The 13,188-nt window shown below is 53.3% G+C and overlaps 1 protein-coding gene across 6 annotated transcripts in view; it reads left to right on the plus strand.

Moving 5' to 3' along the window:
• The window catches only part of FSD2 (fibronectin type III and SPRY domain containing 2), a 42,236-nt gene that overhangs the window by 22,201 nt on the left and 6,847 nt on the right, over positions 1–13,188 (plus strand). For all 6 annotated transcript variants that reach the window (XM_019460385.2, XM_019460384.2, XM_019460386.2 and 3 more), the window contains 6 exons: positions 721–842; positions 3,677–3,832; positions 6,357–6,491; positions 7,224–7,374; positions 9,399–9,532; positions 12,246–12,378. In XM_019460385.2, coding sequence (XP_019315930.2) covers positions 721–842; positions 3,677–3,832; positions 6,357–6,491; positions 7,224–7,374; positions 9,399–9,532; positions 12,246–12,378 — 831 coding nt within the window. The remainder of the gene's footprint in view (positions 1–720; positions 843–3,676; positions 3,833–6,356; positions 6,492–7,223; positions 7,375–9,398; positions 9,533–12,245; positions 12,379–13,188) is intronic.

Below are 13,188 nucleotides of genomic sequence, written 5' to 3' on the forward strand. Positions count from 1 at the left end.
CCCCTATCCCCGAGCTGTGCCAGGACCCAGACTGTGTACTATAGAAAGCACACACGTTGTAGAGTCAGACAGGAGTTCAAATCCCGTTACCCCCATGACCCTGGGCAAGTCCAACCAGTCTAGGACTCACCTTCCTTATCTACAGACAGGGATAGTTTTACGGGAATTAAACGAGACAGTGTCTGTAAAGCCACATGAACATGGAAGCTTGATGACATAAGGGGTAAGAAGCAAAAGACAGACCTGGTTTCAGAGTCCGCCCCTGCCACCTACAAACCCTATGACTGCCAGGAAGCAGGTGCAAGAAAACTCATAGCCCCAGTCTACCGTCAGCGGGTTGAGTACACTCGGCCCCACGGAGAAGAAACCCCAGAGTCTGTGCGTGTCGGGGCTTGGGGCGGCGGGGGCATGGCAGCTTCCGGGTCAGCACCTGAGAGGTCTTCCAGAGGGTGGAGATCTGGAGCTGTTAGGCACTTGCCCCCCAAATGGCCCACCCCTCCCCCTCCCCTCTAAGGCACAAACCAATTCCTCCATCCCCACTGGGGACCCCCTGGGTCAGTCACCAAAGCAGATGGCAGCCAGCAGCCAGCAGCATGTCAAAGAAATAAAACTTCAGCAAAGAGGCCCTTCGCGTTTATTACCGGTGACCCAGCACTGTAGACACACACCCTAAGGAGCACGTCCCTTCGTTCTTGTGAGCATGGCTTTTTATACCAACAGACTGGGAAAATTCTTGAATACGGAAACAGACGTGGAAATCTCTGCGCAGCCTGACTTTGAAGACCAGACCTTGGACTTCTCTGATGTGGAGCAGCTAATGGGCTCCATTAACACCATCCCAGGTGCATATTTCGCCTGTGTGCATGCTTCATAGAAAGTTCCAGGTCCCTGAGCTTTGAGTTAGAAATTTTGATGGCTAAAAAAAACCCCACAAATATTTAGAAACAGGTTTTTTCTTTTCTTTTCTTTTCTTTTCTTTTCTTTTCTTTTCTTTTCTTTTCTTTTCTTTTCTTTTCTTTTTTGCTCTAATCTCACGTCTTCATAGCTTGCAATGGTGAGAACAGAGGTGGAGACCCCTCCCCCCAGGGGGGAAGTGCCCACCCTCACTTTCTAGGGAGCCAACATCTGGCGCTGGGCAACCTTGAAATATTTTTTATTCATAGCCTGCCCAGATTCATAAACCCCTGTTCTCCCGCCTGAGTTACTCCTGGCAAGTAGCCCGAGTACTTATTTACTTAGCACAGTGGCTGAGAGATGAGCTTTGGGATCCTATGGAGCTGGTAAGAATCCCAGCCCTTCCACTTCCTAGCTGTGTGACGCTGGACAACTTACCTAACTTCTCTGAGTCTTGGTTTCCTTGTCCACATAATGCCTCATGGGGATATGGTGGGAATTGCACGAGGCAATGCATGTACAGCACGTCACATGGTACAGGTAGCTCTTAAAATATTATTGTGGGGGCGCCTCAGTGGCTCAGTCAGTTAAGCATCCAGGTCACTTGGTTTCAGGTCAGGTCATGCGTGATCTTGTGGTTCATGAGTTCAAGCCCCGTGTTGGGCTCTGTGCTGACAGTGCGGAGCCTGCTTGGGATTCCCTCTCTCCCTCTCTCTCTGCCCCTGCCCTGCTCACTCTCTCTCTCTCAAAATAAACTAATAAACTTGAAAAATATTCTTGTGATTACTTATTTTTTTAAAATGTATTAATTTTTTAAGTTTATATATTTATTTTGAGGGAGAGAGAGAGCGAGCACGCTCAAGCAGGGGAGGAGCAGAGAGAGAAGGAGAGAAAGAATCCCAAGGAGGCCCCACACGATCAGTGCAGAGCCTGATGCTGGGCTCAAACTCACAAACTGTGAGCTCATGACCTGAGCTGAAATCAAGAGCCCAATGTTCAACCGACTGAGCCACCCAGGTGCCCCTACTGTGATTACTTATTTCTAAGAATAATACTGTAATTCAGCTTTTTTTTGTTGACTGCTCACCATTTCCTCATCAACACCCAGCTACATTGTAAAAATGTTGTACATATCATTTTAGATTTTTCCTTTATACAGATTTTTTTGAAATAGGGAATTTATTGTTTTGTAACCTGCTTTTTAATCAAAATTTTGATTAATATTTCTTGTACTGTAAATCCTTCTGTAACATCATTTTAATGGGTATATACCTTAGTTTGTTTACTTGATTCTCAACTGGACTGGCTGCTGGGATGTCTCTAGGTTTTTCACCACTAGAAACCACACTGTAATGGACGTCCTCCATTAGAAACCTTGGAGGCCACTCTTAGACTCATGATTCACAGAGTGATCTCACTGAGCTTCGATGTCCACTGGATGATCCTTCTCCTTCTAAGGGGTGGTGCTGCCCAGATAACCAGGCCCAGGTATTTGGAAGGAAAGGCATGATCACCCAAGTCGGTGCTTGAGAGATGCTTACACTTCTCTTCACCGCCCCCCCACCCCAGGTCCAGGTCTCATGCAGACCATCACCTGGAGCCTCCCGGTGGGCTGCCAAGCCCAGGGCCACCCCTCTTCTCACTGCAGCTCCCGCCCTTCTTGCTACGGGGCTGTCCCTTGAGGGTATAGACGGGCACCCTCTGTACATCCTGGATCTCGTCGTTAGGTTCTTTCTCTTCCTCCTCTCCTTTGTCCCGTTAGGACCTTCCAGGTCCTGGCCAGAGAGGAAAGGCTGAGCTGCAGCTAGGAAACATCTTCAAGTTTAGTTGTGCTCTTTCTTACCTGGACGGAGCAATGTCAAAATCGGAAGCCAAGGTTGTTCCGTAAAGTCTGGGTTGCGGGCAGGCGCTGCCGCAGGAGAAGAGTCCGTAGAGGAGAGACAAGGAGGGTTTCTCGGTTGTGTGTGAGTCTGGGGAGGCTGACGTATTAACCTACAGAGAATAAAGGAATTAACTCGGGGTGCCTGGGTGGCTCGGTCAGTTAAGCCTCAGACTTCGGCTCAGGTCATGATCTCACAGTTCGTGAGTTTGAGTCCTGCATTGGGCTCTGCGCTGACAGCTCAGAGCCTGGAGCCTGCTTCGGATTCTGTGTGTGTGTGTGTGTGTGTGTGTGTGTGTGTGTGTCTGCCCTTCCCCCACTCACACTCTGTCTCACTCTCTCTCTCTCTCGAAAATAAATAAACATTAAAAAAACTTAAAAAAAAAAAAAGAATTAACTCAGTAGGTGGATTCTCAAGATGGTTCTCAAGAGCACATTTGGCCCAACCCAGTCTTCTCCCCTTATAATGAAGACATGGTTGGTGGACGATTCCACCAGTGAAAGCAGAGCGAGCTTTCCCCGTGAAGCTTCTTCTCTCCTTTGTTCCCTCCGGGACCTGTGGGCGGCACTGCTGTGGTCCTGGCTGCCTCGTCTCTCCGGAAGTCGTGGAAGGGGTCAGAGGACCCATGCCTAGGGCAGGTCTTGCACACGCCCCCCAGCCCGAGTCCCTGTCACTGACCCCTCCTCCCCCAGCTTGCGTGGGTTTGTCAAAGCAGGAATGGACATGCTGGTTGTCACCTGCAGGCTGGCCATTAGGAGGTGTGGCCTTCCTGACCTTGTCCAGTCTGGGCAAAGCCCACGGATGCCTCGGGGGACCAGGAGTCCTACAACAGGGACCACTGCATCCCACACCTCTCCTGGAGGCTCCTTACTCAGTTTTGGTTTTCTCCCTTCTCGTTCCAGCTCCTTCTGCTCCAGTGATAAACCCACAGGCCCCCAACTCGGCCACGGGCTCCTCTGTCCGCGTGTGCTGGAGTCTGTACTCTGACGACACGGTGGAGAGCTATCTGCTGTCCTACCGGCCGGTGCAGGACGGCTCGCCTGGGAAGGACCAAGCAGGTGAGACTCTGCCAAGATCACACGCACGCTCTGGAACGGCTAAGGGCCCTCAGAGGCCAGGCAGCAGTTCCGATTGCTTTCCCAGTAATCGGCAGGGCAGAGGTGGGATGAATCTACATATTCAGCTCCTTGGAGCTGTCGTGATCTGGGAACTACCTGGAACATGGGATGCAGGCAAGTGAGCACGGCAGAGAGGCAAGATGGGGCCTCACTGGGGAGGGCCACGAAGCCAGGCTAAAGTGCCTGGAGTGTAGATATAGCCCTCAGGCCAGAGTTGTCCATGGGATGAGTCCCTGGCGGCACTGTGTGCAGGAAGGGTGGGGACGCCCCTCCTTGAGGAGGCCTGGCTGAGCTGTCTGGATACTCGTGGGCTGGGCACGTGAGGGCAGGCTGGGCCTTCTCAGAGCAACCTCGTGTCGGGAGAAATTGGAGGGTTAACCTGCAGACCGCCTTGAGAGGTGATGGGGCCTCTGCAGCCTGAAAGGGCTACAGCCGATCAGACCCACATGCTCAAGTCGAGCAAGCTCCTGGGAATGTCCCCGAGCCTCCAGCGTGGGCGGCTCTGGGCCCATCCCCTTCCCAGAGAAATGGAGCTGGCTGGTGTGGGGCCAGGGCTGGGGTCAGCTGCCTCCCCCCTCCCCACATGATAGATAAGCCATTCACCTGTTGGGAAGAGAGGGCCTTGGGGATTTCCACTTCATGCAGAAGGAGACTGAGACCCAGAGAGAAATGAGCTGTCCATGGGGACACAGTGGGTGATGGATGGCAGAGCAGGACAGGAGGCAGGTCTGCATGCTCCCTGCACGGAGCCCACTGCTGCACCAGCCTGGGCAGGGGGAGGGTCTGTGTGCTGAAGGTAAGGGCAGATTTTCTGTGCAGGGACCAAGAAGGAAGGGAAATGCTTGAGAAAAGTCAGAGTAAGTTTAAGTGATGCTGAGGGAGGTTGTGACAAGGTGAGCAGATGATGAGGGTTATCTGAACAAAGACTAAAGGGGGCACCACGGGGAAGGAGGAAGATTGTAAAAGGGAGGTCAAGGGGGTGCCCGGGTGGCTCAGTCGGTTGAGTGTCCGACTCCTGATTTCGGCTCAGGTCATGATCCCAGGGTTGTGGGATCGAGACCTGTGTCAGACTCTGCACTGAGCGTGGAGCCTGCCTGGGATTCTCTCTCTCCCTCTACCCCCCTTCCCTGCTTGTGTGCTCTCTTGCTCTCTCTCTCTCAAAATTAAAAAAAAAAAAATTATGAAAATAAAAAAATAAGTAAAAGGTTGGTCAGGGTCCAAGAAGCCAGGTCTGATTAACCACAGTCCGTGTCATGAATCAGCCCTGTTGGCACTCTCTGCAGACACACAGAAGAAGCCATTGCGTTTGGGCTGTGTCGTGACACTCTATGAAGATTTTTTTTTAATGTTTATTTATTTATTTTGAGAGACAGAATATGAGCAGGGGAGGGGCAGAGGGAGAGAAGGAGAGAGAGATTCTGAAGCAGGTTCCAAATTGTTAGTACAGAGCCCGACCTGGGGCTTGAACTCACGAACTGTGAGATCATGACCGGAGCCAAAATCAAGAGTTGGACTAACCACCTGAGCCACCCAGGTGCCCCTCTATGAAGATCTTTTAATTTTTTTTTTTTAACGTTTTATTTATTTTTGAGACAGGGAGAGACAGAGCATGAACAGGGGAGGGTCAGAGAGAGGGAGACACAGAATCTGAAACAGGCTCCAGGCTCTGAGCTGTCAACACAGAGCCCGACGCGGGGCTCGAACTCACGGACCGCGTGATCATGACCTGAGCCGAAGTCGGCCGCTTAACCGACTGAGCCACGCAGGCGCCCCTCTATGAAGATCTTTTAAATGGACCCCTTTGTGATAAAGGAACTGATATCAGAGGGTGGGTTAGTGAGTTATCACTGCCTTTCAAGAGTCTGAGGAGGTTTAGAGGTGTATCAGTTAGGTGTTGCTGGGTAACAACACCCTATCCTGCCCTACTCTGCACACATATACGTGACTTATTGGCTTAAAATGACAAACATTTATTATTTCTTATAATTCTGTGAGTTGTCTGGGCGTTCTTCTGGTCTGGGCCAGCTTGGCTACATAGAGCTGGATGGTGTGGGATGGTCTCACTTACAGATGTGGGGATACGGCAGGGAAGGCTGGGGCCTCTGTCTACTGGGTCTCATTGTCCAGGACCCTGGCTCGGGCTTGTTCACATGAAAGTGGAGGGTGTTCCCAGCAGCAAGAAGACAAGCCCCTGTGCACTAGCATTTCCCAGGCCTCTGCTGGCATCATGTTTGCTGCTGTCTCATTGGCTGAAGCAAGTCACATGGCTCAGCCCATCAGTGACGGGGAAAAATGAACCTCTTGAAGGAGTAGTAAGTCATACTGCAGAGGACGCATACAGGGATGGGAGGAATTTCTGGCCAGTGTTGCGATCTACTACAGGGAGACTCGACACAACTAACTCGGAGCCACTTGGCCTATTTTTAGGGGTGAATTCTTGTCTTTTTGTTTGTTTGTTTTTCAGAGTTTACAATGACTGTCAAAGAAACGTATTGCTCAGTGAGAAATCTTGTGCCAAACACCCAGTATGAATTTTGGGTCACAGCTCAGAACAGGGCCGGTCGCAGCCCCGCCAGTGAGCGTGCAATGTACATGACAGGTAACGGGGGCCACAGGGGTCACGGCTTTCGAGGTGTGGCAGGACACTTGATTTCATGTGGAAGGGCAGGAGTAGCTGTCCGTGTTTCTCTGTTAGTACACCAAACCAGTGTTCCTAGGATGGAAGGGACATTTGCTCAGAGTTGGTCTCAAAATGCCCAAAATTACTGCTCACGATCGTAGCGTCATTTAACCTTTCAGCTGCCTTCTGCTCCAGGAACGTCTGAAAGGCGTTCCCGGCGTCTTAGTCCGTGTGGGCGGCCATGACAGAACACCATAGACCGAGTGGCTTATACGTGACAGAAATTTAATTCTCACCATTCTGGAAGCTGAAAGGGGCCTCCTTTTAAGCTGCCAGCATATTCAGCGCCTGATGTGAAGCCTTCCGGGCCCGTAGACATCTGGCTTGGTTTCGGCTCTGTCCTCACACAACAGAAAGAGGCCCAGGGCTCTTTGGGTTCTCTTTGACGAGAGACGCCCTCCTCTTCATCTCCCAAAGACCCCACCTTCCGCCACTTTGGGGAACAGGCTTCAACACACGAATTCTGGGGCGGGGGGGGGGGATGCAAATACTCAGTCTCTTGCACCTGGTTTCCTTTTTACGGCATCGAATGTCTTCTGTGGGCAGACAGTGGCCGTGCTCGGTTGGCCGTGCTCGGTTGGCCGTGCTCTGGACAAACTGGCTGGATAGGAGCAGAATGGTCATTCCTTCCCCCCTTTGTCCCACACCTAGCCCCCTCCCCTCCCGTTATAAAAAGCAAAGAGATACGGAGCTGCGAAGAGGCTGCACTGATTTGCTGGGAGTCTGGGAACCTGAATCCCGTGGACTCGTACACGGTAGAGCTGACCCAGGCGGAAAGTCCTGAAGCCTCGGGAGTAACTGAGTAAGTCATAGTCATGGGGCGGGGGGGGGGGGGGGGGGGGGCATGACACCTGACACAGTGACACAGCTCAGGAAATGCACGGGGTCTGGAGAGAAGGTCAGCGTTTGGAACCCTAATTTCGGGTGCTTGGTTTTCATGAGAAGTTTCTTGAACACTGTCACTGAAGGTGCGTGAGGCGTGAGTAAATGGTTTAAACCTCAGGTTTGCTTTTCTAGTCCAGCGAAGGTTTACCGCTCATTCATTCAACAAGTGTTGTGGGCCTGGACCTGGGCCCCGGGCTCTGGGAGGCTAGGCAGGCAAATTCCCTTCCCTACGGAGCTGACCGTCGAGCAGGGGCAAATAGAAAACAGGAAGACAAACAAATACATAAAATGCAAGGTGCTCTGAAGGAGAAAGAAATGTAAGAAGGAGGCTGGGGTGGAAGTAGGGACCTCCGTGGATGGAGTGAACTTTTCAAATGAGACCCGGATGGATAGGAAGGACTGAGCTCTGAGGACAGTGGGTCAGCGGCGTGGCCCCGGGGCGGGAGTGAGGCAAGACCCAGGTAGTCCGGGAGCAGCCCCCACATCCAGGGGCTGCCCAGAGGCGGAGCACAGAGGGCGCCCGCCTGGTTCTGGAGAGATGGAGGAGGCGGGCTTGGCATCCCCTGTCAGGGAGGACAGATTCCTCTGTGCTCGGGGCTGGGCTTGGAGCCTGGCCGTCTATCCCACGCACCCTCTGTTCCAGGTAGAATCCACGTGTCCACGGCCACACCAGGGCCGACCTTGGTTATTTACTCCCCACGACCCTCAGGAGTGGGGCAGGGGAGTCCGGTGGTTCTGGCCACCTGATGATCCAGATTGCCTCTGCGCTTCGTGCTGATACGTCAGGAGCGCCTGACACCCGGGACCATAATGATGGGGGTCACCGGGAGGCTGGTCAGTGACGTGGGGTAGCACCTGCTCTCCAGATCTAATCGTCTTGAAGAGGAGAAAATTGCTTCCCAGACCGTACCCCTCTCCTGCTTCTCTAGCTCATGCCACACCGGCTTCCCCTCCCTGTCTGGCTGCAGCCACACCGGTCGGGTTTAGTTCCTCCTGCTTCCGTGTTCCGTCCTGCCCCGGGCTGCTTCTGTGTAGGAGACTCCTGTCCCTGCCCCATCCGGTTACTTTCAAGTCATTAGAGAGCTCAGCTCCAAACTCGCGTCCCCGGCATCATCCACCCTGCGGTACGCCGTGACCACGTCGCGGTTACCACCTTGCATTTCCTCCACTGCTGGCCTGCGGGGTGCCTCTCTACCCATCTGGACCATGAGGCCTATGAGGGCAGAGACTACATTCAGTTCTCCCCAGAGCCCCCCTCTCCAGCGTCTGGAACCTAAGGGGCTTGGTTAATATTCATTGGACGGATGCGTGAAAAGCGCCCCTCTGGCCTGGAGCGGCGGCCTTCGGGGTCACCTGGACACCCGGGCTCGTGTAATGGGGCTGTTGCATCCGCAAACGGGCGTCACCCCAAAAGCTTCTCCTTTCCCTGGACTGAAAGGGGTTTAGCAGTTGCAGGAACAGGCAGTGGCAATTACAGGCTTGTACTCGTGTGCAGTAGAATTTCAATAAATTAGGTTCCCAGTGGCTTCTGTGCTGCCCTTCCAGCTCTTCTAGAGATGTCTGTTCATAAACACAGGCCGAGGTACCTGCTGCGGGCTCAGCGCTGGGCTGAGGCAGGCGGTACTCAGCCGCTGCCCTCGGAGAGGTTCTCAACTGTCAGACAGCTGGGGGCAGAGCGGGAGACAGACGCCGAGCATGGTACCGGGTGCCGGGGACACCAGGGTGGGGAGCCCCGAGGCCGGAGGGCCACGGACGCGAGGAGTAACGAGGGAACGAGGAAAGTGGACCTGAGGGAGGAAACCCACCGGCCGTGCCGCTGTGGGTGAGAGGCTGGGGGTGCGAGGGTGAGTTTAACATCCCAGCTCTGGAAGGGAGGCCCGGTGCCGGGGCCTGGCTGCCCGGCCCCACCCCTCGTGACTGTGGCTCCGTTTCTTTGCCCAGGTCGGTCGTGGGCATCCCGACCCGCGAGGCCTTGGTGCAGCTGCAGCCCAGGCAGCGCTATACCATCTACGTGCGAGCCCTCAGCGTGGGGGGCCCCAGTGCAAGGAGCGACCCCGTGACTGTCTACACCACAGGTATGTGCCCGGGCCACACGCTCCCTGGGACCTCAGGGAGCCACTCTGCGGCAGACCAGCACTGCATGACTTCTCTGGAAAATGGGCCAAGTCAGGCCGGGGAGGGGTTCAGGGGAGATCAGGGCCCTGTGGTCCCATTTTACAGACAGGGGGACTGAAGGCCCAAGCCAGATAGCAGTCTGGTGGCAGAGTGAGAATCAGAACTTAGGGTTTTTCTCCACTCCCTCAGGCAGACCAGAGGCTTGTCGCCCTGGACCTGGGTGGCCCAGACGCCGCGTGGCTCACACAGGCTGCACGCCACCCTTGGGTTGATGTCTTTATGAAATTCCCAGGAGGGGTTGTTGGCTTTGCTCATCCCCCGTTTCTGCTATCAGCCCAAGCGTCTCCCGCCCACAGGCCCAGTTTGGACCCGGCTGCTCAGCCTCTTCCTAGGCCCTGTCTGGCCCTGGCGGGCGCCCGCATCCCTAGGTCCAGCCCCTTTCCCTTCTCCCTTGCCGTCATCCGTACAACGGTCACACATCCTGTCCAGACCCTGCATGAGCAGAGACATCACCGGAAGCTTTGCATGCACCCGCTTTCCTGGCACTGCTTCGCTGTGGGTGTGCGCTTTGTCACAGCACACCGGGGGCCGGTGACCCCTCCCCCACCTCACAGCCAGTCCAGCTCAGGCCGGCTGACGGGTGGAGGGCAGGTAGGACACAGAGGCAGGGAGTCTGAGCCCAGGCTCTGGGGACGACGTATTCTTAAGTGGGGTCGCTTACTGAGGGACACTGTGTCACTTTGTCCTCGTTTCCAATGCCAGGAGCAGAGGTGTGTGATTAATTCCCACTGTGTTCCGTCCACACAGATGGGAAAGACTCGTTGGGAGGCCACCACAGGTCCCAGAGGGTGGGGGCTAGTGCTGGGATTAGGACTCAGGTTTTTCTTTCATATTGAGCCAGGGCCTGCCTTTAGTTGGCTGGCACTCCTCATTTTCTGTGCTCACCTGGTGTTTTGAAATGTTAAATTCTGGCAGTTTCAGTCAAAAAAAAACCAAAACAAAACAAAAAAACAAAAAACAAAAAACCAGAGCCAAAGGTACAGCCAGCTCTTGATTATTCAGTCAGTCAATTAGTTTGTTCATATAATTTTTTGAAGAGTGTATTTATGAAGGGGCGCCTGGGTGGCTCAGTTGGTGGAGTGTGTCTGACTCTTGGTTTCGGCTCAGGTCGTGATCCCAGGGTTGTGGGATGGAGTCCCGCGTCGGGCTGTGCACGGAACGCGGAACCTGCTTGGGTCTCTCTCTCTCTCTCCCTCTGCCACTCTCCCCCCTTGCATGCTCGTTCTCTCTCCCTCCAAAATAAATCAAATGGAAGAAAAGAGTGTATATATGAAAAACTTAAATGAACACACACATCAGCAAAAATCATTATATTTTCAAAAATGATCCTCGGTGGGAACCGGCGAGGGCCCACGTCTTGCATCAGTTAGGTGGTGGGAACCTGCCTGCCCCCTTGCCAGTCAGCGCAGGCAGCGAATGAAATTTCCGGCAGCATCAAACTGTGACAATGATTGTGAACAGCTTGATGGCGAAGCTTGAACCCAGGTGTGAGACAAGAGAAGTGACAGAATAGGAACTCGAGAAAAAAGCACTTGGCTAGGACACAGTAGTGAGAATGAGTTATTATGTTCTTAATTAATGGATTTTTTTACTAAATAATTTTTTTTTTTTTTTTTTTACTAAATAAGTTTGTATTCAATCTATTCTGTACCACTGTTGGATGAGATTTATTTTAACCATGATTTGGGGATGGCTGTAACATCCTTCCCTCTCCCCCGCCCCACTGCCCTCATTGAAATGTTGAATTCCACTTCCCTTTGTCAGATTGGTCCTTAAGAATCTCAATAACTATTTCCCTTGGCAGGTGGGTTAGAAATTCTTGTCCGTGTGCAGGCACTTATAGCCTCCCAGCTAAGAGCAAAGCCTGTGGAATCAGAGTTTTGGGGGTTCAAATGTTCTGTCATTGCCAGTTGATTTTTTTTTAAGTTTATTTATTTATTTATTTTTTTAATTTTTTTTTTTTAACATTTATTTATATTTGAGACAGAGAGAGACAGAGCATGAACGGGGGGAGGGTCAGAGAGAGAGGGAGACACAGAATCCGAAACAGGCTCCAGGCTCTGAGCTGTCAGCACAGAGCCCGATGTGGGATTCAAACTCACAGACCGTGAGATCATGACCTGAGCTGAAGTCGGACGCTTAACCGACTGAGCCACCCAGGTGCCCCACATTCATTTATTTTGAGAGAGAGAGAGTAGGAGGGGCAGAGGGAGGGAGTCACAGTATCCCATACAGGCTCTTTGCCGTCAGCACAGAGACCGATGCGGGGCTCGAACTCATGAACCGTGAGTTCATTACCTGAGCCGAGATCAGGACTGCACCACCCAGGTGCCTTGCCAGGTGATTTTTTTTTTAACCACCTGGTGCGTCAGTTTTCTCCTCTCCAGATGGAAATAAGAACGCGTTTCTGAGGGTAATTGTGAGGCTTGAACGAGGGAAGACTTGCAAACCGCTAGCTGGGGGCGAGGGACAGTGGCTCCCAGTGCATGCTCGCTGCCACCATCATTAGTGGCAGGAGGGGTAGGGCTTTGCGAGGCCCCGGGCTTCCGGCTGGCGCCGGGGTGGAGAAGGCAGGGGGACTGGCGGGGCTCCTCGTGTGTTCTGCCCGCACAGGCAGCTTCTTCCACCTGAACCAGCACACCTGCCATCCCGGGCTGACCATTTCTGAAGATGGGTTTACGGTCGTGCGGAGCGAAAGGAAAACCCCAGCAAAGGAGCCACTCCCTGGCAACACCCGGTTTACCAGGTACTTGGGCAGCCGCTCGCTAGAACATTCCGCGGACCCCCTCTAAGACACGTTGTTGCTCAGATAAAAAGTGGGTTATGACAGACGCTGCCTTGAAGAGGTCCCAGAAATGGATGAGAGGCTGGGGGGGGGGGGGGGGAGAGGAGGCGGTGGGGGCGGAGGGGAGGCTGGGGAGCTGGAGTCGGGGGAAGAGTCTGGCTGGTGTGGACGGAAGATACCTGTTGTGGCTTCTGAAGTCGGGTCCCCCGCCGCTGGAGGAGTCAGACCCTGAAGCCACGATGAGGGGCACACTGACAGGCGTCGGGAGAACGGAAACAAGGCTGTAGGTCTCCCAGTGCTTGGCCCGGCACTCCTCTCCTACATGGTGAAGCCCTGTTTAAAAACCCCTGATGAAAACCGGTGGGGTTAGCCTGTGCGGAGTCGGTGGGGGGTGGTGCTAGTGCATGACCTGAGGGAGGGGTGGCCCCCGCAAAGGCGTGTGCGCTGTCTAGAAACGTAGCTATTTCCAGACCTTGGTGCTCAATCCACATTGAAACGATTTATTTGTGCCTCACTTCTTTCCAAAGACTTAAAGACTTAAAATAAGGCGCAGATATACACTGCTGAAATAGAAAAGTCAAAGCAATGGGAGAAAAAGAACACAGATAGGTTAACTCCAAGAGCGCATTCCATTTCCGGGATTACAGGTGGCTCTCAGATTCCTGGTCTGGTCAGGACAAGAAGAGTTCTCGGTCGGTTGGTTTTAGAGTCAGAAGGATCTTCTAAGGAGAAAAAGGGGCTCTCCAACGGGGCTGCAAGGGCCATGGATAG

This window comes from Panthera pardus, unplaced genomic scaffold (genome assembly GCF_024362965.1).
Source record: "Panthera pardus isolate Hobbes unplaced genomic scaffold, ASM2436296v1 HiC_scaffold_23, whole genome shotgun sequence".
In the NCBI taxonomy this organism is placed as follows: domain Eukaryota; kingdom Metazoa; phylum Chordata; class Mammalia; order Carnivora; family Felidae; genus Panthera; species Panthera pardus.